A 22,224-nucleotide genomic window follows, 5' to 3' on the forward strand; every position below is an offset into this window, starting at 1 on the left:
AAACACAAAAGACCCCGAATAGCCAAAGCAATCTTGAGAACGAAAAATGGAGCTGGAGGAATCAAGCTCCCTGACTTCAGACTATACTACAAAGCTACAGTAATCAAGACAGTATGGTACTGGAAGAAAAACAGAAACATAGATCAATGGAACAGGATAGAAAGCCCAGAGATAAACCCACGCACATATGGTCACCTAATCTTTGATAAAGGAGGCAGGAATGTATAGTGGAGAAAGGACAGCCTCTTCAATAAGTGGTGCTGGGAAAACTGGACAGGGACATGTAAAAGTACGAGATTAGATCACTGTCTAACACCATACATAAAAATAAGCTCAAAATGGATTAAAGACCTAAATGTAAGGCCAGAAACTATCAAACTCTTAGAGGAAAACATAGGCAGAACATTCTATGACATAAATCACAGCAAGATCCTTTTTGACCCACCTCCTAGAGAATTGGAAATAAAAACAAAAATAAACACATGGGACCTAATGAAACTTAAAAGCTTTTGCACAGCAAAGGAAACCATAAACAAGACCAAAAGACAACCCTCAGAATGGGAGAAAATATTTGCAAATGAAGCAACTGACAAAGGCTTAATCTTGAAAATTTATAAGCAGCACATGCAGCTCAATAACAAAAAAACAAACAACCCAATCCAAAAATGGGCAGAAGACCTAAATAGACATTTCTCCACAGAAGATATACAGACTGCCAACAAACACATGAAAGAATGCTCAACATCATTAATCATTAGAGAAATGCAAATCAAAACTACAATGAGATATCATCCCACACCAGTCAGAATGGCCATCATCAAAAAATCTAGAAACAATAAATGCTGGAGAGGGTGTGGAATAAAGGGAACACTCTTGCACTGCTGGTGGGAATGTGAATTGGTACAGCCACTATGGAGAACAGTATGGTGGTTCCTTAAGAAACTACAAATAGAGCTACCATATGACTCAGCAATCCCACTACTGGGCATATACCCTGAAAAAACCATAATTCAAAAAGAGCCATGTACCAAAATGTTCATAGCAGCCCGATTTACAATAGCCCGAAGATGGAAATAACCTAAGTGTCCATCATCTGATGAATGGATAAAGAAGGTGTGGCACATATATACAATGGATTATTAGCCATAAAAAGAAACAAAATTGAGCTATTTTTAATGAGGTGGATAGACCTAGAGTCTGTCATACAGAGTGAAGTAAGTCAGAAAGAGAAAGACAAATACTGTTTGCTAACACATATATATGGAATTTAAGAAAAAAAAGTGTCATGAAGAAACTAGGGGTAAGACAGGAATAAAGACACAGACCTACTAGAGAATGGACTTGAGGATATGGGGAGGGGGAAGGGTAAGCTGTGACAAAGCAAGAGAGAGGCATGGACATATATACACTACCAAACATAAGGTAGATAGCTAGTGGGAAGCAGCCGCATAGCACAGGGAGATCGGCTCGGTGCTTTGTGACCACCTGGAGGGGTGGGATAGGGAGGGTGGGAGGGAGACGCAAGAGGGAGGGGATATGGGAACATATGTATATGTATAACTGATTCATTTTGTTATAAAGCAGAAACTAACACACCTTTGTTAAGCAATTATACTCCAATAAAGATGTAAAAAAAAAGATGCTAAACCAGGTTAAAATGTTACAAAGAGGAAAGAAACAAAAGCCTATTTTTCTACATGAAATAATATAAATCTCTACTACTGGCGCTACCTTTTTCCTTTGTCTTCCAGGTTACCCTGCTCTCCCAGTTTTCCTCCTGTCTCACTGTCTACTCTTTCTCACTCTTTGCTGGCTTCTCCTTTCTCTTCTCCACCTCAAAATGTTGGGCAGTAATCAAGGCTCTGGCTTCAGCCCACCTCTCTTCTCTACCTGCACCAACTTCCTAGTGATCTTTGTCTAGGCCTACAATTAAAAGATTAACCATATAAAAATTCAATCTATATGCTCCCGAAGTCATATCTCTATCTCTGAGCTCTCTCCTAAGAGCTGAGTTCATAGATCTTTTCACTTGGAAGTCTAACAAACTTCTTTAACTATCAAATCCAAAAGAGAACTCTTGATATCTCATGCTCTTAGCCCCACCTGACCCCAGTCCAACCCACTCCCCACTCAGTCTTTGGAATATCAGGAAATGGCATCACCATTCAGCCCAGAGCTCAACCCAAACCTTCTAGTTGTCACTATGGATCTTTGCTTTTTCTTTCAGTCTCATTCACCACACCCATTCCATCAGTACACACTTCCTTCCATAGATTCTACCTCCAATGCAAGCTTAATCCAAACACTTATCACATCCTCAGTTACTAGAGCATCATTTACCAGCACCACTGCACTAGCCTCCTAACTGGCCCCTTCATTTTCTCTCTTGCCATTTCTACAATCCAGTTTCAACACAGCAGCCAGAGTGATTTTTTTTTTTAATGTTAATCGGATTGTATCACTCCACTGCTGAAACTGCACCAATGGGTTCCCATAATATTTGGGGGATAGTCCAAATTTCTTTCCTTGGTTTATGAGGCCCTACACCTTTGTCTCTGAACTCATCCTCTGCCATTATTTCTTTCCCTCACTTCAGCTACATAAGTCTTCCTCTTGTTTCAAAAATGTATGTTCCCACCACAGGTCCTTCGTATTTGCTTTTCCCTCTTTCTAGAACACTTTTCCCATAGACCTAAAAGCACAGACTCAGGTCTGTGTTCAAAGTCACCTTCTCAGAGATTCCCCAGTTAAAAATAGCAGAGAACTGCTTATTCAGACCCAGACTCTCTCCCCCTTACTCTCATTTATTGTTCTAGAACTTCTCATTCCCTAAATTTGTATTAGGCATTTCACTTTTCACCTACTTGTTACCTGTCTTCCCTACCAGAAGATAAGCTCTAAGAAGTTGGGCATCATCTTGCTCGTCACTGGTGTACTCCCAGCACCTTGCACAATGTGGGGCATACAGTAGTTATTCAATAAACATTGCTGAAGGAAATGAAAGAGTACTTTCTAAAGAACATTTTCTACATTTCTGGGAAAACAGCTAAGCAATTTTAAGGTTTTTATAATCCTCATTTTTGTTTGTTTGTTTTTTTTTGCGGTACGCGGGCCTCTCACTGTTGTGGCCTCTCCCGTTGTGGAGCACAGGCTCTGGACGCGCAGGCTCAGCAGCCATGGCTCACGGGCCCAGCCGCTCCACGGCATGTGGGATCTTCCCGGACCGGGGCACGAACCCGTGTCCCCTGCATCAGCAAGCGGACTCTCAACCACTGCGCCACCAGGGAAGCCCTATAATCTTCATTTTAAAAAACATTTCCAGGACTTTTCTGGGTTCACAAGCTGGCACTGTTACACCCTCCTCTTTACTCCCAGTAATACTCTCTCTATATAAGACAACTTAGAAAGCATCTTCCTTAAACCATTTCTTGAGCTGACATGTACTAGTTATCATACCATCACCTTCTTATTTGCTGGGACTAATGAATTTTTTAAGTTATATAACTTTCTTGAACCAAATGTTCTATTACCCGTGAGTAAAGGTTAGGCAAGGATAGTTCCATCCCATGAGATATCTAGAGAACAAATTTTCAGATGTATGATGGTCTTCTGGCCCAGTGCTTTTTTGCTTTCCCCTCCTGAAAAGTGTGGTGACGTCAATATGGCTTGCCACAGGGGCAGAAGAACATAAAAGCACCTCCTACAGGATGGGGAAACTACTTTCCGTCACCTCATTTCCCATTTCTGTGTGAAGAGCAGGGAAGAGACATACCTACAAGAGCTCTTTCTGTAGAACTTTCAGGAAAATACATACATACATACACACACATATCCCAGACAGGTACAGCAGCTGAATTCAGGCAAAAGTGGCTAGTTTTAGGATAGGTTTGACGAAATACTCTGAAAGACCAGTTGAGGCAAAGCTCTTCCCCTGCAATTCTAAAGGAATTACAATTTTTCTCCCTAAGAAGTAAAAGGTTGAGTTTCAAGAAGCCTGACAGTGTCTCTTCTCTGGCTATTGAATTCTATAAAATAGGGATACAATCAGATCTCCTAATGTTTTTGTAGGTGTAAAAAAAGGTATAAATCTGCTTTGTTATAAATAAAATAGACAAATTATGCTGTATAGCACAGGGAACTCTACCTAATGCACTGTGGTAACCTAAATAGGAGGGAATTCCAAAAGGGAGGGGATATCTGTCTGTGTATGGCTGATTCATTTTGGTGTGCAGTGGAGGCTAACACAACATTATAAAGCAACTGTACTCCAATAAAAATAAATAAATAAATAGATAGATAAATAAATAAATAAATATGGTGTTCATAGTAGACTTTTTAAAATAGTTATAATCTGGAATCCATTGTATAAAATTTGGAAAATGCTTGAATGTATGAAAAAATACAGAAAAAAATCTTTTATGAAAAAAGAAATTTTGTTACAATCTCTGATCCACTGTTGTCCAGCTGTTTCCTGCTCTCACCTGGTCAACCCTAGCCTAAAAAAAGTTATTACATTGGCATCTTCTATTCTTGCAAAAAACTGGCCTCAGAGCACGGTGTTCTCTCAGATTCCTTAAGATTCCATTTCCCAGGCTCAGTCTCAGGCTAGCTCAACAGCTTTTCCCATACCTGAGAACCACCTACACAAGGGGTCTGCAAACTATGGGCCACAGGACAGATCTGGCTCACTGCCAGTTTTTGTGCTGTCCATGAGTTAAGAAGGGTTTTTACAATTTTATGTGGTTGAAAAATCAAAAGAAGAATAATATTTTTGTGACACATGGAAATTATATGAAATTCAAATTTCAGTGTCCAGAAAGTTTTGCTGAAACACAGTCAAGCTTTTTTATTTGCATATGGTTGCTTTTGCACTACAATGGCAGAGTTGAATAGTGACACGGATCACAAAGTGTAAAATATTTACTATCTGGCCTTTACAGAAAATGTTTGTCGACTCCTGACCTTAAGAGAATATTTTTCTTTAAATCAATTCACCTGTTTATTTTAAATTATTTTAAAAGAAAACTTTATAGCACTTATAAACGGAAAGCTAAAATTACCCAAACCTGAAGGCAACCTCAAAAATAACATCAAAAGCCACAAGGAGATACCACTTTGTATCCATTAAGATTGCTACCACCAAGAAAACAGAAAAAACAATTGTTGGTGAGGATGTGGAGAAATTGGAACCCTTGTGCACTGCTGGTTCCCACCTGTAGTAAAATATAAAACGGTGTAGCCACTATTGAAAACAGTATGAAGGGCAGGTCTTCAAAAATGTAAAACAGAACTACCATATGATCCCTCGATTCCAGTTGTGGGTATATATCCAAAAGACCTGAAGCAGGGACTTGAATGGATGTTTATCCACCCAGGTTCACCACAGTGTTATTCGTAACCAAAGGTGGAAGTATCTCAAGTGTCCATCAATGGACAAATAGATAAAAGCAAAATATGATATATACACAAAATGGAATATTATTTAGCCTTAAAAAGGAAGAAAATTCTGACACAAGCTACAACATAAATGAACCACGAACGCATTATGCTAAGTGAAAGAAGCCAGCCACAAAAGGACAAATACTATATGATTCCGCTTATATGTGGTACCTAGAGCTGTCAAATTCATGGAGACAGAAAGTAGAATGGTGCTTGCCAGGAGGTGGGGTGAGGGGAAATGGGGAGATGGTATTTAATGGGTACAGAGTTTCAGTCTTACAACACAAAAAATGTTCTGTGGATGGATGTTGGCGACAGTTGCACAACAATGTGAATGTACTTAATGCCACTGAACATATACTTAATAGTTAAAATGGTAAATTTTATATTATATATATATTTTATAATAATTTTAGAAGTTTTTTAGACTGCAACAAAAACAGAATAAGTTTAGTTTAAAACAAGCTAGATATTCTTGCACATCTAAGATGTGGTCTTGCTATGTTAAAATGGTTAATGAACAATTCTTAGGGAGGCCTTGATGATTAGCAGCAAACCTAGACTCTGCACCTGATGAAATGCAAACGGAGTGAAAAGGGACTTTCTATTTATGATTCAACTTTCGTTAATATCATGTCCTTCTACTCATCCATACTTAAAAATATGGGGATTCCTGTAAGAGTCCCACAATTTGGGAAACACTAACCTAAAGTATTCCCCAGTGATAAGTCAAAATATAAGAGGTATCATCCTTACATTCTTGCTAAAAGGTTGTTTTTGATTATAATAGGATATTCTCCAGTGAGTAAAGAGCTTTGCTGGATTAAAGCTCCCTCTTTCACAATGACATGATTTTTAAAAAATCACTTCACAGCCCTGTACTGTGGTATTAAATAATAAAATATATTTGAGAAAAGGACAATTTATAAGATTGGCTCTGCTAGGGTTAAGTTTGGGATATCCTAAAAAGAGAGAGAGATCACAGCGAACGTTACCATTTTTTTCAGAAAGGTATCCATGCTTTATGGAACTAGATAAAAGAAAATCAAGTAAATATTTACCTGTGATATACGTCAAATCTGATAAAGCACTAGTAATATTCAACAACATCAATACTCTAAAACAAAAATTTTTAAAGAACTGGAAAAAATTAGGTATTCAGCTATAAGGTATGTCTTTTCTACATCAAAATATGTTTAAAGGAATTTAAGATCCTTTACAAGACCTTAAGTTATGACTCAGTATCAAATGCCCACTCAATCAAATTATTTCTAATAAATCGAGTCTATCCCAATGTTGCTTACGTTGTCCACAATAAGTTCCAATATATCCTTTCTGGCACTGGCAATGGTCATCTGCACAGGTCCCACCGTTCATGCACCTAACGCTGCACTGCTGAACTGCAAAGAACAACAAAAAACATAAAATTATCGATCACTAGAATTATAGTATCTGTGAGAGTTATAAAACTATACTAAATACCCAATTAATGACAAATGTATTCTACGGAAGTAAATGTTATGACCCAAGCATACCTTTATTTATTTGTAGTAAGTATGCACACGAGCATATCTGTTACAACATATGTTATTTAGTATATATTTAAAATCTATTACACTTTCAACGTTAAAAGAAGGAAATATAAGGTGACTAGAAGTGTAAGTTCTAGGATGCAGGAAGCACTCATGTATCCATTCAGAATGCGGTGGCTGAGGCCTGGCACTGCCATCACCCAGTGCTTAAGCAACTGCTTCTCTTTCTCTCACATCAAGTGTTTTAACAAGGTCTGCAGGTTCCACTGGAAAATATATCTCAAATCCATCTTCTCCTTTCTGTCGCCATTGATACTGTGTGGTTCAGTATCATCTCTCACCTGGACTGTTGCAGTAACCTCCTGATAGGTTCCCTAGCTTCTACTCTTACCCTCTTCAAATTCTTTCTCTGCAGAGCAGCTACAGTAATCTTTTAATAATATAAATGGCATTGCTTCATTTTCTTATTGAAACCCTTTCAATGATTCCCTGTTGCATTTGGGATATAATGCAACCCTTCCATGACCAAGGAGGCTGTGTATTATCTCCACACATTGGTAGTAACTGAAGACATATACGTAAACAAGTTCACCCAGGGTAGACAGAACTCTTGGGAATACCTAACTGTGACTGTAAGGCTAATAGAGAAGATACAGAAAGGAGACTAAGAAATAATATCAAGAAAAGGAGTTTTGTGAGCCATTAATATTTTACAAGTGAAGGGAAAAGAAAGCATTTCAAGAAGATACTGATTCATGGTGCTAAATGCTTTGTGGAGCTGGAGCATCATGAGGACTGGAAAGGAGAGAAAAGTTCCTGATGGAAAGGCAGCCAGTATTACTCAAGGCCAAATGAATTCAGGGATCCCCTATTAAATTACATACCATAAACTGAGGGTCAGCCAGTGATTGTTCAGCTGCCCAGGTAGAGGAATTAAGAAACTGAACTGTAAAAAAATTTCTCCAGATTTGGGTTTTTTGCTGAGGATGTAGTTGAGAAAACTAAGAGAACAGGATAATGAAGATATGGGGAATGGTATCGTCCAGGCAGTCAGACAAGGGAGGTTCAGGAAAGTAGTGGAAGAAATTTGCTAATCAGGGTAGAAAGTCTTGATGAATTCTAAATAACAGGTTTTCAAAGGTCTGGAAAATGACAGATTATTTTCACAGAAAACGAAACTAGAGCATTAATCAGAAGTTTCATCATCAGACAATGACGTTTGTTATATGAATCTTGAATCTTATATTCCTCAATCAGATAGATTATCTAGTACCTTTTCTTAGGGAAAATTTGTAGAGAGAAGTGTTAAAAATATATCAACTTCACACTAGTTTGAGGCAGACAAAGATTTAATTATTGAGCAATTAAATAAATAATATCTGCTTCCAACTTGCTATAAAATATTACCTTAAACACTGGCCTAAAAGATTAATTTTGGACCTTAAAGACCCAAAAATTTCTACTTAGGTCATTAAAAACACAATCTTAGCCCACTGTTATTGTGATCTTACAGAGCTGTTGGGAGTCAGTATGTGTAAAGCAAAATAGCTAATATATGTAAAACATCTGGTCAGTACACAATAAATATTTGTTGTCATCTCAATCCTCTTATCTTTTCCCTTTAGTTAACCCACAAAACAGGATATGAGCCACAGGAATTAAGCAAAGGCAAAAAACAGAGCTGAGGGTTTGAGACTACAGGCTTAGGCATCAGAATCCCTGGCTTCAAATCCATGTTACTTTGGGCTAGTTAAACTTATATGCCTCATTCTCCTTCTCTGTCAATCGGGTAATAATAGTATCTCATAATATTCATGTGAGAATTAAATAAAATGATATAGTTAAACACTTAAAACAGTACCTGCAACACGGTAAAAACCCAGTAAATTATAGCTATTACTCGCAAAGAATTACTTCTCCACTAAATCCAGGCTCTTTTACTGAATAGACACATAGCTTCTGGACCAGTATGAAATTATTTTTCTTAATGAAAATCACTCCCCCATTACCCCTTAGTTGTTGGTGGCAACAACTAAGCCACCAAAGATTTTTACTCCAAAGATTAGTACTGACCTAGTTAGTGAGGAAAATTATCATGGGTCTATATCCTCATTGAAAAGGACATTCAGTATTGACTCAAAAGCTTACGGATAATGCAGTAAATAAGGTCACATATTAAAAACGTACTTGATTTTGATCCACAGGTTGGTGATATTTGGCCGCTGGAACAAGTACACATGTTAGGACGGGAACAAAATCCATCTCCACAACTATTTCTACAAATTGCTGTAGAAAGCAAAACAGGGAAGCGAACGAACAATTAGGTAATAAACCATAGTTTACAAAATAAGAAAACTATAGTTAAAAACAATAAACCTGAAAAACTAAGATATAAAATATATGATATATTATATACAATGGAATATTACTCAGCCAAAAAAAGAAACGAAATTGAGTTATTTGTAATGAGGTGGATGGACCTAGAGCCTGTCATACAGAATGAGGTAAGTCAGAAAGAGACAAACAAATACCATATGCTAACATATATATATATATATGGAATCTAAAAAAATAAAAAGGTTCTAACGAACCTAGAGGCAGGACAGGAGTAAAGATGCAGATGTAGAGAATGAACTTGAGGACACGAGGAGGGGGAAGGGTAAGCTGGGACGAAGTGAGAGAGTGGCATGGACATATATACACTACCAAATGTAAAATAGATAGCTAGTGGGAAGCAGCCACATAGTACAGGGAGATCAGCTGGGTGCTTTGTGACCACCTAGAGGGGTGGGATAGGGAGGGTGGGACGGAGATGCAAGAGGGAGGGGATATGGGTATATATGTATACGTATAGCTGATTCACTTTGTTATACAGCAGAAACTAACACAACATTGTAAAGCTATTATACTCTAATAAAGATGTTAAAAAATGTTTTTAAATATGTGATATATAATGCCTAATTTCAGATATACAACAAAATTACCCATTGTAGACAAGCGAATAAGTCTCTTAAGTATCCCTATGATAATGTTCACACAAATGAAGCTACTTCAAGTTCCATAATCCTAATCATTCAACTCTTATCAATACAGGTCATCTTTTCCATTCAAGGGAAAGAGTTTATACTCAGAATTCACCGTGAGAAGACAGTCTTGGTCCTAGGAAGCTGGGAGGGTTGAGGAAACCTAGAGGTCCTGCATACCTTCAGAAAACACAGCCAACTCTGTAAAGGACCTTCACAGGAGACAGAGAATGTGAAACTGGCTGAGCTGGAGACTCCACGCTCTAACTACTTGGCCAAGCCCCAGGGGTTCCATGCACATTCCTTCCCGGCTGGTATCTGACCTGCCCCATCATCAATCTTTGTTCCCCTTAATAATTCTCTCTCTCCTTCCTCCAGCCTTTCTTCTCCCATTTTACCTCCACAACCTAGCCTATTCCTGCTGCTCAGAAAAGCTGCTGCGACATTTTGATGGAGAGAGAGTCAAAGCCTCCTGCAGCTATGACCTCCAAGGTATGAGGGTCATCAGAGCAAAGAATGTTAGGCTCACTGACACAGCACATACCACAGATCCTCAAAATCGGTAGCCCAGTGCCTTCAAATGGGAAGTCTCTCCCATATTTAGAGTCAGTTCATTTAGGAGCTGAGAGATTTATCTCTATATCCACAAGTGAATTCTCTGTGTGCACACAGGCAAATGCTTTAATGTTCCATGAGTGGATGCATGAAGACAGGAAGAGGAGAGTCTAGGAATGCCCTGAAAGTAGCTGTAAATATGTACGTAAATGTGTGTATGTATCTTTCGCTAGGGAGGGGGTCTCACAACTTTCAAAGAGATCTGAGCCCCTCAATATGTAATGTAAAGGGTGTGTTCTATAGAAATGAACTCAATAAATGTTGTTCTTCTCCGGATTGCCTTTTGACACCCACATAATATGGCCATCATCTCTATTACCACTCCCTATAAACGAAAATGTCATAAATTACAGTGTGAAGATAAAAAACAATTTTAGGCAAGAATATGGCTTCTGCCATGGAGTTGACTATTAATTCTTAAAATGTGCTAGATTTTCTGATCACCAATAACTTTCCAATGACAAATGTTTACTAAAACATTGTTTTATCTCAAAGCCCCCTTACCCTCAGTAGGTAGACATTTAGTCTAGGCTTACATTATATACAAAGTGCCCCTTCCCAGGTCCTAAACCCAAAGAAGGTCTGATGGGCCGGAGACTACTCATCCTCAGACGGATCCCTGTCATGGCCACAGGTGTACCCTGTATATCCGTGAACCCATGAGAAGCAAGAATGCTTAGGCTCTTTCTCTTCACACTCATCTCAAACTATTGTACATCTCATCTAAATATCTGTCCCTCCCACAATTACAAAAACGATGAGGCCCAGAAATACCAGAGGGGAAAGGAGAGAGGACCTGGGTGTTGGGATTTCAGTGACACTGGGAGAAGATGCATGGCACAGTGGAGAGTAAATGAATGGTATGCAAGAGGTCTGAGGTTGAGTTCCTGCTCTGCCATTGACCCACTGCAAGCTCGGAAAAAAACCCACAGCTTCTCTGGGTTTAGTTTTCTCATTGGTAAAATAAAACAAAAGGATTATACTGGAATGTTCTGATGTCTCTTCGGGTCTCAAATGCTATGATTCTGGGCCAACCCCTTCCCACTGTTATTCCACTGATCAAAATGCTCTTCATAGTATAATCTCACAACAAAAAAATTAATAAGCAAACTTTTCCATTGCTTCATGTTCTAACAAGATTTTAAAAAAACAAATGGGAAGTGAGAAAGTCAATTTTGGAAACAAATATTTGGAAGTTTGGAAGTACTTCAGTGATTTTTGCAGGCCACAATTAAGAACAATAACAACAAGACGCAGACTCAAATCAAAATGCATTAAGTTTCCAGTAGTTTGAGAAATATATTTTTATTTTAATATCTTCTCATGAAGCCTGATTAAGGCCAACCAGATTAAAATTCTAGGACTTGATCATTTTAATATCTTTCTGTAAAGAAAAAATGTTGATGTATAAATGTATAAGGAAATTAATCTTTGGTCCTCCTTTTCTATTTGTATTTCACTTATTCTCTTTTTGTAAGTTTCCTCAGAGCTTTTCTTTTGCTAAATGATGGAAATTCAATAAATATAATAAATAATTTTTATCATAAGAAAGTCATGGAATGAAAATTCTTTTTTTATTGACGTCTAGTTGATTTACAATATTAGTTTCAGGTGTATAGCACAGTGATTCAGTATTTTTGCAGATTATACTCCATTATGTTATTACAATATAATGGTTAAAATTCCCTGTGCTATACAATATATCCTTGTTGCTTATCTATTTTACACATAGTAGTTTGTATCTGTTAATCCCACACCCCTAATTTGTCCCTTCCCCACTTCTCCCTTTTCTAACCACTAGTTTTCTGTATCTATGAGTCTGTTTCTGTTTTGCACATACATTCATTTGTATTATTTTTTAGATTCCACATATAAGTGATATCATACATTTTTTTTCTTTCTCTGTCTGACTTATTTCACTAAGCATAATTTTCTCTAGGTCCATCCACATTGTTGCAAATGGCAGAATTTCATGGAATGAAAATTCCTAATTTTGACATTATGATGGTTTCAATTTAGTTATTACCTCCATATACTACAGTTTTAAATGTCAAACTAATTGAACTAGTGAATTTAATGCAAAATATTAAGGTAAAATTTAGATGAGACCCATGCAAGAGAATATAAATGCATTACAGTCTCCCTCTCTTTTGTGCACTATTTTATAGTCTTGGGTGTTTGAATTACCTTTTAAATGTGCTAATAAATATTTTTGTAGATATCTCTTGACACAAGTACTGTAAATGTTTCTTGGAGATATAAAGATCATTTCAAAGTTTATGCTTTTTATAGATTTATGATACATGTACATTCCAGTGTATTTCATAAGCACCCAAATACTTGGAGTATCAGAAATGTGGGCTACAATATTCACTGTTACTTTGAGATTTCCAAAGTTGATTTTCTAAACATGTAAAGAGCACACTGTTACTCAAAGACCAAAAATATATTTAAAGCTGACACTCAGAGGGCCATATATATACATATACTTTTTTTTTTCCTACTGCAAATATTCTGGAAGGCTCTGTTCTCTGGAATTCCCATTCCACACTGATCCAGTAAAATCTGACTTTACAGATTTTCAACACGTACCATAAACCAATCCCTTCTCCTCGGTTACTCTCCAACTCAATAATGGCAGTCACATTCATTACATTTAGTGAGTCAGACTTTCCGCAGTGCCTAAGTCACTCTCCGCTAGTATGGCAGGTGTGTGGTGAGTGACTTAGCTGTTTCAGGATTCTAGGAACCATGTAAGTTTAAAGCAGGCACAGTAACACCCTACTGGTCTGAAAAAGTAAATGCACCCCTACAAATGCCTCATGTATATGACTTATGTGCTGGAGGGAAAAGAACCCAATACGCTTCCATTCTTTTTAATAAAAGTAAAGGCTTATAATCAAAAGGTTTATTTAAAATATTTATGAATCACCCTAAAGAACACAGTTGTTGCTTCCTGTTTTTGCCTCATTACTGGATATTGTGGGATTTTTAGGGTAGAAATAATAAGAAGCTAGTATTCACAACACTTGAGATATCATGCCTTTTTAAAAACTGCACATAAATAACATCAAGTGTCTATCTCAAACCCACAAAACCAATAAATATAGAGTCAGAGATGCCACTACATCCTTATTATCCCTTGGCTAGTGTGGCTTGCCCTTTTTCTCTCTTCATGTGGCATAATTATCTTTTCCCTGGAGAATATCGAGGTCAATCTAAAGTCAAGACTGTCTCTAAATAAATGTGCTATGACACCTGGCTGTCCTCCCAACAAGGCAAATGTGGCTGTGCTATATAAATACACAAGAAAAGGCCAGTCACACTTCAACTCACAAATTCACAGGCATGTGAAGTAAGACATCCCATAGTCCACCACTGTGAGGCTGATAATGGTAACTAATGACTTCTCCAATTAAAACTTGGAGAGCTGGGTATACACTTTGGAAACTGAATAAAATAATCAAAACTTTTAAGGTCAGATATGCAAAACTTTTGAAGTTCTAAGACTCACACTTTGGAAATCTACTGTACACTATGAGATCTGGGATCTGGAAATCCTAAATTTCCTAAATGTCTTCCAAAAATTAAAAAAAAAAAAAGTCAAGCCATTTGGAAGAGTTCTCTCTTTTAAAATTTTTGTTAACCTGGATCAACTCTAAATCTCTGAGAGTGCTCCTTTCATATCTATGTTAGGTGACTGTTGAGATGAAACCAGAGATAATAAAGCGGTTTCGTACAGAGGCCTAAGAAAGCTTGATATTCAGAAGGCCTAAACCTCCTGCAGAGTCAAAAGGCAGATAATTTACATAATCACATTGTGGTCTTATCTGCTCTCCTTCAGGAAAAAGTGGTGTGGGTTATCTGGGGAATTGCTGTACTCCCCCTTCAGTTTGTATTAATAGACATAGAAAGATAAAACTTCCAAGTATCTTTGAAACCTTTATTATTATTGCCCTTCAACAGAGTCTACAAGTGAAGTCTAAACCGAGGCAAACTGGCTGCTACTTCCCCACCATTCAAATGGGGCCGCGCGTCCTAATTATTACTGCTATGTGGCCACCGGATTCTAAACGCAAATGTGTGTCCAAACGACTGAATGCAAGAGGTCGGCCCTGAGATGGGGCCGAGCGTGCTGCCCCAAACTGCGATCCCAGCCTAGCACTCACGGACAATGCATTGGTTTCCTCCAGGGAGCGTCTTCCATCCCGGGCAGCAGTAGGAGTGGAACCTGGATCCGCATACGTTGGGCCTGCGATAGACAAGTGAAGTAACGCACACTTAGAGAGGGGTGAGGTAATACATTAGCAGTTTTCGTAACATTTATGGGACAACCAACAGACCAAAACTACACGTCAAATTCCTGGGGCTTGGGGCTTAGACGTGGAAGTAAACGAACTAGACACTGGAATGAGGAGGGTCAGAAATGTCTAAACATTGCCTTTCATCCGCCCTCCGTTGCTACCTTTTTAAAGAGCGAAAAGAAACAGGGAAACATATAATTTGCTACTATTCTAGACTCCGGATGCAGAGAACAAAGGGAGCACTCCGTTTCAAAAATCCTTGCCCTCGTCCCCAAATCCATCCCTCCTTGATCAACTGTTACTTTGGCCCCGACATGTCAAGGATGGCGAGTCGGAAGGTGGAGCGCTCGGCTTGATGATTAGAGTGAGCTGTAAGCCCCGCACACGTCCTCAAACAAAAGGCTCGGGAGTTGCGCCCCCGACGGTGGGGAGCAGGCAGGCTTGACCAGCCCCAGCGCGGCGCGGGGCGGCCTCAAGCGCGCCTTCCTTCAGGAACTTGTTCCCGCACGGTGGGCTCTGCAGGCGCTCCGCGATCCGCACCCGGGGGCCTCCGACCCACCCGCTGCCCAACCCCCCGAGGGAGTTGTTTTTTTTTTTTTTTTTTTTTGCCGGCCGAACTGCGGAGGAAAAGGGGGAGGCGCTTCTGGGAGTGTTTGGGGTCTACTGGTGGAAGGGGCCCCGGCTCTAGCCGCCAGAACTGGGTTTTGGGAGGGGGTGGGATGGAAAGCTGCCAAGCCGAGGTTTCCCCCCATGCCGCCTGCCCACCTACCCTCGGAGCACGTCCTGCTGTCCTCGCCTGCGGACGCGGCTGGCCGCCGCGACGCCCTCCTCCCGGTACTCGGGCACTGCGAACCCGCCTTCAGAGCCCGCCGCTGCGGGCCTGACCTGTTGCGGCGGCGACTGGGGCCGGGGCGGCTTGGGCGGCGGGGGCTGGGGCTGGCCGGCCGTGCCCTGCGCCCAGAGCGCCACGCAGCCCAGCCACACGAAGTAGGGCTGGAGACACAGCCGCCGCCGTCTCCCCATCGCGCGCGCTGAGAGCGCGCGGACCGTGGTCCGCTGAGAGGAAGCGCTCGAAGACAAAATCTACGCGGCCCGAAAAAAGTCAGGTCTAACAAGCCTTTCGTCGGCTCCGAGACTCCCTTGAGCTCAGGCTCCCTGCTCTAGTGGGAGTCCCGGACCGAGCGCCGGCCCGCTGACTGCCGGCGAGGCGCGAGCTCTAGAGAAGCGGGCGGCGAGGCGCGGCGGCTGAGCGGCCGGCAGCCCCGCGCGGTCCACGTTGCATCCCCCGGGCCGCTGCCCCGAGCGACTCCAGGACCGCCAGCAGGCGGGGGCGGGAAATTACAAAAGTAACCCGAGCAGCCGCGGCGTAAAGTTACAAAGAAAGCGGACCTCAAAAGAAAAAAAGGGCCTGCACGCAGCGACTCGGCGGATTCCCGTGCGCTCCGGGCACAGATCTTGGAAAGCTGCAAAAGTCACCAGAAAGAAGCCGGAAAGCAAACAAAAGTCGCCCCCCAAAGAAAAGGAGGGTCTTCTCCCGGCTCGTCCGGAGTTCCACTGGGCAGCGACGCGCTGGCGGCGGCCGAAGAGCAGGGCGGAGGTGCGCGGGACCGGGGCGAGCCGCCGGTGAGAGGGAGGGCGGGAGGCTGGACGCCGGGGAAGATGCGGCGGGCGAGGGCTAGGCGCGGGGGTTTTGAGGCCCGGCGGGGCGCTGGGCGGGCCGGCGGGCGGCGGCTGTCAGTGGGGGCTGGAGCGCAGCCGTCCACACGTGGGGCGCAGCCCTGACCGAGGGGCCGGCGCAGAGTGGGCGGAGACAGAGTAAGGGGGCGATGGGGTGGGGAGGAACAAGGGGAGCCAGGGGCTGGGGGAGGGGAAGAGGAAGGAAAGGGGTAGGGTGAAGGGAGGGGAAAGGACTCAGATTGGGGAGAAGGGGGGCGATCCGGAGAGGAAGGCCAGGGTTTGGAAAAGGGGCTTGGAAAGAGGGATTGGCGAGCTTGGGTACGAGAGGAAATGAGCGGGGGATGGGGGCGAGGTTAGGGCGAGGAGAGAAGTGGGAAAGAGGAGGGAGGGCGGGGGGGCCTGGAGGAGGGGGCGAGGCGCTAGTCGACTTTGCTTCCCGTCCCCCTCAATTGGCCGCTAGCTCTGTTTTGACTGCCTGTACAAAGCGAGCAGACGACGGGGGAGGGGGCAGTTAGGGACCGGATTTGGGAAAGGAGGCTGCAGCCCCTTCCCCTCCCCCTCCGCCCTCGCTGGGCCACGGACCAGGGACGAGGGTCTCTAAACGTGCCTGGCTTGGCTAGACCCGCAGCTGAACTTCCCCACCAGGCAGAGGCCACAAGGTTGAGGATGAGAACGGGTCCTCCTGCAGCGACCCAGACCCAGACCCGGGGTTGGGGGATTCTCAGTCAAGCAGGACTAGACACTCCCGCGGGAGTTGGCTGCAACCTCCATCCGAGGAGGCCGGGCCTTCCCCATCGCCCTCCTACCCCCACCTCCCCATCGGGAGCGGCGTCAGTCTGCGGAACCCGCAGAGGGGCTGGGCGTTTCCGGATTGAAATGCGCCCTCCACCTCCAAGACCGAGCTCACGTAGCCGCGGGGAGCCTTGGCAGCTTGCAGGCGCCGCGGTCCTGGGGAGTCCGTACAGGGGGTGTGCTTCGGGGTGAGCCCTGCCAGGACCCTGCATGAGTTCGCAGCCAGAGAAGAGTTAGATCCTCAGAAGTGTGTTTGGGGGGGGACGCGCATGGTGGGTAAATGGATTTGGGGGCATATCCCTGGTTCCTGTCTTAAACTTCTGATTAATGGTTAAACGCTAGCAATTGGTGCATCCACTGGCTGGCCACATGCCCTCTGGATCCGTAGAGTAGCCTCTGTGCTCACCCGACTTTGGGTTCTTCCTTTGTGGCCCTGATTTCATGAGATTTCTGTGAAGCCCTAGTTGTCTCTCAGCATTTCATAATTAAAAATCTAACACCCCTGAAAACTGGGACTGGACATCCAATCATGGTTTAGGATATAGTACGAGACACCAATGTCTGGATTATTCAGGCCTAGAGAAACTTACTTTAAAGATTTATATACCTAAAGATTTTTTCCTGGCCCACATTGCCCAGATGTGCTATTTGGCAGCCAAAATTCTCTGAGAATTGGCATAGCTCCCTCCTTTTTTCCCCAATGTAGTTAGGCAAAGACTTGTAAGGTAGTATTCCTTCTTACAGTATTCTCATAAGGAAAAGTAGGAGCAACATAATTTCATGTGGGACACCAATCTATTCAAATCCAAAGAAACTAAAGACAGCAAGAGAGGTATTTGTCATGCCCTGTCCTTCAAACAAAATCATTTTAATTAAAAGAGCTAAATAAGGGCTTCCCTGGTGGTGCAGTGGTTGAGAGTCCGCCTGCCGATGCAGGGGACACGGGTTCATGCCCTGGTCCGGGAAGATCCCACATGCTGCGGAGCGGCTGGGCCCGTAAACCATGGCCGCTGAGCCTGCGCGTCTGGAGCCTGTGCTCCGCAACGGGAGAGGCCACAACAGTGAGAGGCCCGCGTACCGCAAAAAAAAAAAAGAAAAAAAAAGAGCTAAATAAAGTATCCCCTGGGTTAAAGCAGTGTTTTAATCATACTTTTTAAACATTTAGCCCCATTAAATGGGTTTTTATTTAATACTTAAATAGTTTTGTGGTTCATTTCTGTCTATCGTATCAAATCCAAATGCTCTAAAATTACATAGGCATTTATCCTTAGACTTACCAATTCCAAATTTAGGAATGTATTTAAAAGATAAAACAGGCAAAAAATGAAATGATGAATGCTATAGTCTGTTCATTGCAGCACTGTTTATAATGGCAAAAGATTAGAAATACAAAGTTCCCATCCACAAGAAACTGGTTGAATATGGTTTAATCCATTCGGTAGAATACTATACAGCTGTAAAAAATGAATGAGGGGGCTTCCCTGGTGGCGCAGTGGTTGAGAGTCCGCCTGCCGATGCAGGGGACGCGGGTTCGTGCCCCGGTCTGGGAAGATCCCACATGCTGCGGAGCAGCTGGGCCCGTGAGCCATGGCCGCTGAGCCTGCGCATCCGGAGCCTGTGCTCCGCAACGGGAGAGGCCACAACAGTGAGAGGCCCGCGTACCGCAAAAAAAAAAAAAAAAAAAAAAAAAATGAATGAGGATCTCTCTATACGCCTATGAGTGATCTCTAGAATATACAATTCAATGAAAAAGAAAAACAAACAAACAAAAAAACCAAACTGCAGATAGACTAGGTAAATCTATTGAGACAGAAAGAAGAATAAAGGTTACCAAGGGCTGAGTTGGGAGAAGGGAATGAGGAATCATTGTTTTACGGGTATAGAGTTTCCATTTAAGGTGATGAAAATGTTCTGAAAATTAATAATGTGACAATGATTGCACAATATTTTGAATGTACTCAATGCCACTGAATCGTATACTTAAATATGGCTAAAACGATAAGCTTCATGTTGTGTATATTTTACAACAATAAAAATTTTCATGTAAGGTGCAGGATATTGTATACGGTATGCTACCTTTGGGGGGCAAACGTGCACATGCATGTGTGTGTGTGTCTGTGTGTGTACACTTTTAAAAAATAGAAGTATAAACCATATCTAATAAAAATAGTTATCTTAGAGAAGGAAGAGGATGTGAAGGAATAGATAATGATGGAACCTCTACCTTTCCAAATATGCCTTGTTTTATAGTTCTAACTTTGGAGCCATGTGTATATCTTATATAGTTAAAAACAAAATGAAATTTAAAAGAGCTATGCCTAAAATTTGAAAAGAAACTAAAACAAATGAACCTGTTTATCACATTAGTGGCATAAATGGAGAGAATTATTATTTAAAGTGACATTTAAATACAATATTTGGACTGTACATCTTTAGTAGGATGTAACCTAAGGATGAAATGAACAAAAAGAAGTCTGAAATTGCATTCCATGGTGGTAATGTGAGAGAGAGAGATTGGGAAGGGGGAGAGAGAAAGAGGGAGATAGATATTAGAAATCATGATTTCAGCATAAGAGAAAAGAGATGAAATATAAAATGAAAGTAAAAACACTGCAAGTTAAATTGAATTAAAATGCCAAGATGTAATCAGAACTTACATCTATCATTAAAAAATATGTATTTCCTGGTCCTACGCATTGAAAAGACCTGAAAGTAGTGACAACCCAATAGCAATAAGCACCCATTGTGCTCAGATTGTGGTCCCTAAATACCATTTCCCAGTAAAAGGAATGAGGGCTCCTTTGGGTAGGTGGCTGATTTCAGGTCTGAGGCAGGAACTATGTAAAATGAGTCTGGATTATCTATTTTGTCATATTTGAAAGCAAGGAAATTATCAAACAATTTTGGGTCATATCAAAAGGAAACAGGACCTAACTTGAAAAAGGTTCCACTGACGAAAGATGGGAAAACCCAAACATCACAAAGAAAAATGACTGCAAAGGACTGAAATATATGAAATGTGTAAATATTCAAGAATTACAAATGATACTTTAAACAAAAATTAATTGGTCACTTTGGAGATTGTTAGGGCACAGCTTATTCTAGAAACATTGATAAATAAAATAATCAAACATTTATTTTGCCTTTGCTGTATAGACTCAGAGGAAGTATTTTTTTAAAAAATTACAGTTGTAAACACAGGAATGATAGAATTTTAAAAAATCACAACTTTGCAAACTCTAATGAAATAATGGATCCAGGCAAGAGTTATTAATGGCTACTAAAACTGTAAAGTCAAGTATTCTCGATTGGGAGCCATCTTCTCTCTGGAGGACATTTGGCAACATCTGGAGACATTTTTTACTGTCACAATAAGATGGTGTGTATGGGGCAAGAGTGTTGAGGGTACCAGGGATCCTACTAAATATCCTACAGTGCATAGGACAGTCCCCCATAACAAAGTATTATCTGGTCCAAAATAGCAATTTATTTGAGAACCCTCGCATTAGATGAACAGTCAGTGGGGACCTTTTTAATGAATGATTCAAGCTGTTACCCCCAGAACCTAGTGATTATTGCTAACTTCTAAAAAATAGGATAATCAGACATTATGTGTCTGCTTAAGTGGTACAACTAGAGGCACACAGAACTTCCTGTGAAATATCTTTGTCAAAAAAAATTGAACCTAAATGTAATCATAACTTTATATTTAATAATATAAATTTTCAGTTTCTAGGAACTATGGAGGGCAGTAAAACACATTAAAAGATACCTCAAGAATACAGTCAACCAGATCTAGAATGTGGGAAGTACCACAGGACCAAAGTTTTTCAAATAAATGACGTGAGTATAGAAAAGGGAGGGGAGCTCTTTTGATCCAACAATCACATGCAATGTTTGTACCTTATCTGAGATTGTTATTTGAACACAGGTGTAAAACAAAATTTTGAGGCAGTATGCGGGGGTGGGGGTGAAAGCTGATTATTAGCTAGTAAAAATTTATTTTCAATTTTAGGGAGTGTGAAAATGATATCATGGTTATATTTTTTAATAATATTTTCTGATACTGACTAAATTCTTTATGGGTGAAATGATATGATGCCTGGGATTTGACATAAAATACCACAGGAAAAACACAGGCAGCATTCTAAAAAGATGGAGTAGATGTACTTTCCTCTATTCCTCTTGCTCAGTATACTTAGCTGAACATCCTGGACATTATGTATAGAAAAAAAGAGTAAGAAGACTCTGATCAGTGGAGAGAAGATGGCAGACTGGCCAGGGACCTGAGTCACAACATGGAAGTGAATTTCTTGGGTTTTTTTGTTTTTTGTTTTTGTTTTTTTTTGCTTCATACATTGTGGACTGGGTGCTGGAGTAGGTGACAACCTGGAAATGCCAACTGGCACAGACCAAAAAAAAGCGTCCAAGAAAACCCTGAATTCTCTAGCCAAAGGACAGGAAAGAGGCATACTAGCCAGCCAGAAAACTTGTAGATGATAACTGCTCTATAACCAGCCAAACATCACAGAAAAAAAAAAAAAAATGTGGTCACCCGCAACCAGCAAAGGCCAAGTGAAGACTTTAAACTTTCATCCTTGCCAGGCTGTAACAAGGTGTCCTTCCCCAGAGTAGTGTCAGAGAAGGCCAAATAATGGGCCACTCCATCCCCCTGCTGCCCCCACGGTGCCAGTGGAGAACCTGGACTTCCACTCCCACCTAACAGTAATGAAGTGCCCCTGTCTGCTGGGATGGTATCAGAGGAGTCCTAGTAGAGAGTCAGGACCCTTATCATTGCCCATCCCCATGGGAAGCCAAGGAGAGCCATGTGGGGAACAATAA

General features: G+C 41.4%; 1 protein-coding gene across 1 annotated transcript in view; it reads right to left on the reverse strand.

Annotated features, from left to right (window-relative positions):
- The window catches only part of FBN2 (fibrillin 2), a 235,335-nt gene extending 218,668 nt beyond the window's left edge, over positions 1-16,667 (reverse strand). Inside the window, exons 1-4 of the mRNA XM_081231423.1 lie at positions 15,683-16,667; positions 14,779-14,861; positions 9,159-9,257; positions 6,744-6,839 (exon numbers count right to left, since the gene is read on the reverse strand). Coding sequence (XP_081087549.1) covers positions 6,744-6,839; positions 9,159-9,257; positions 14,779-14,861; positions 15,683-15,936 — 532 coding nt within the window. The 5' untranslated portion in view covers positions 15,937-16,667. The remainder of the gene's footprint in view (positions 1-6,743; positions 6,840-9,158; positions 9,258-14,778; positions 14,862-15,682) is intronic.
- Positions 16,668-22,224: the final 5,557 nt, after the last annotated feature.

Source organism: Mesoplodon bidens (genome assembly GCF_964165515.1).
Source record: "Mesoplodon bidens genome assembly, chromosome: 4".
In the NCBI taxonomy this organism is placed as follows: Eukaryota; Metazoa; Chordata; class Mammalia; order Artiodactyla; family Ziphiidae; genus Mesoplodon; species Mesoplodon bidens.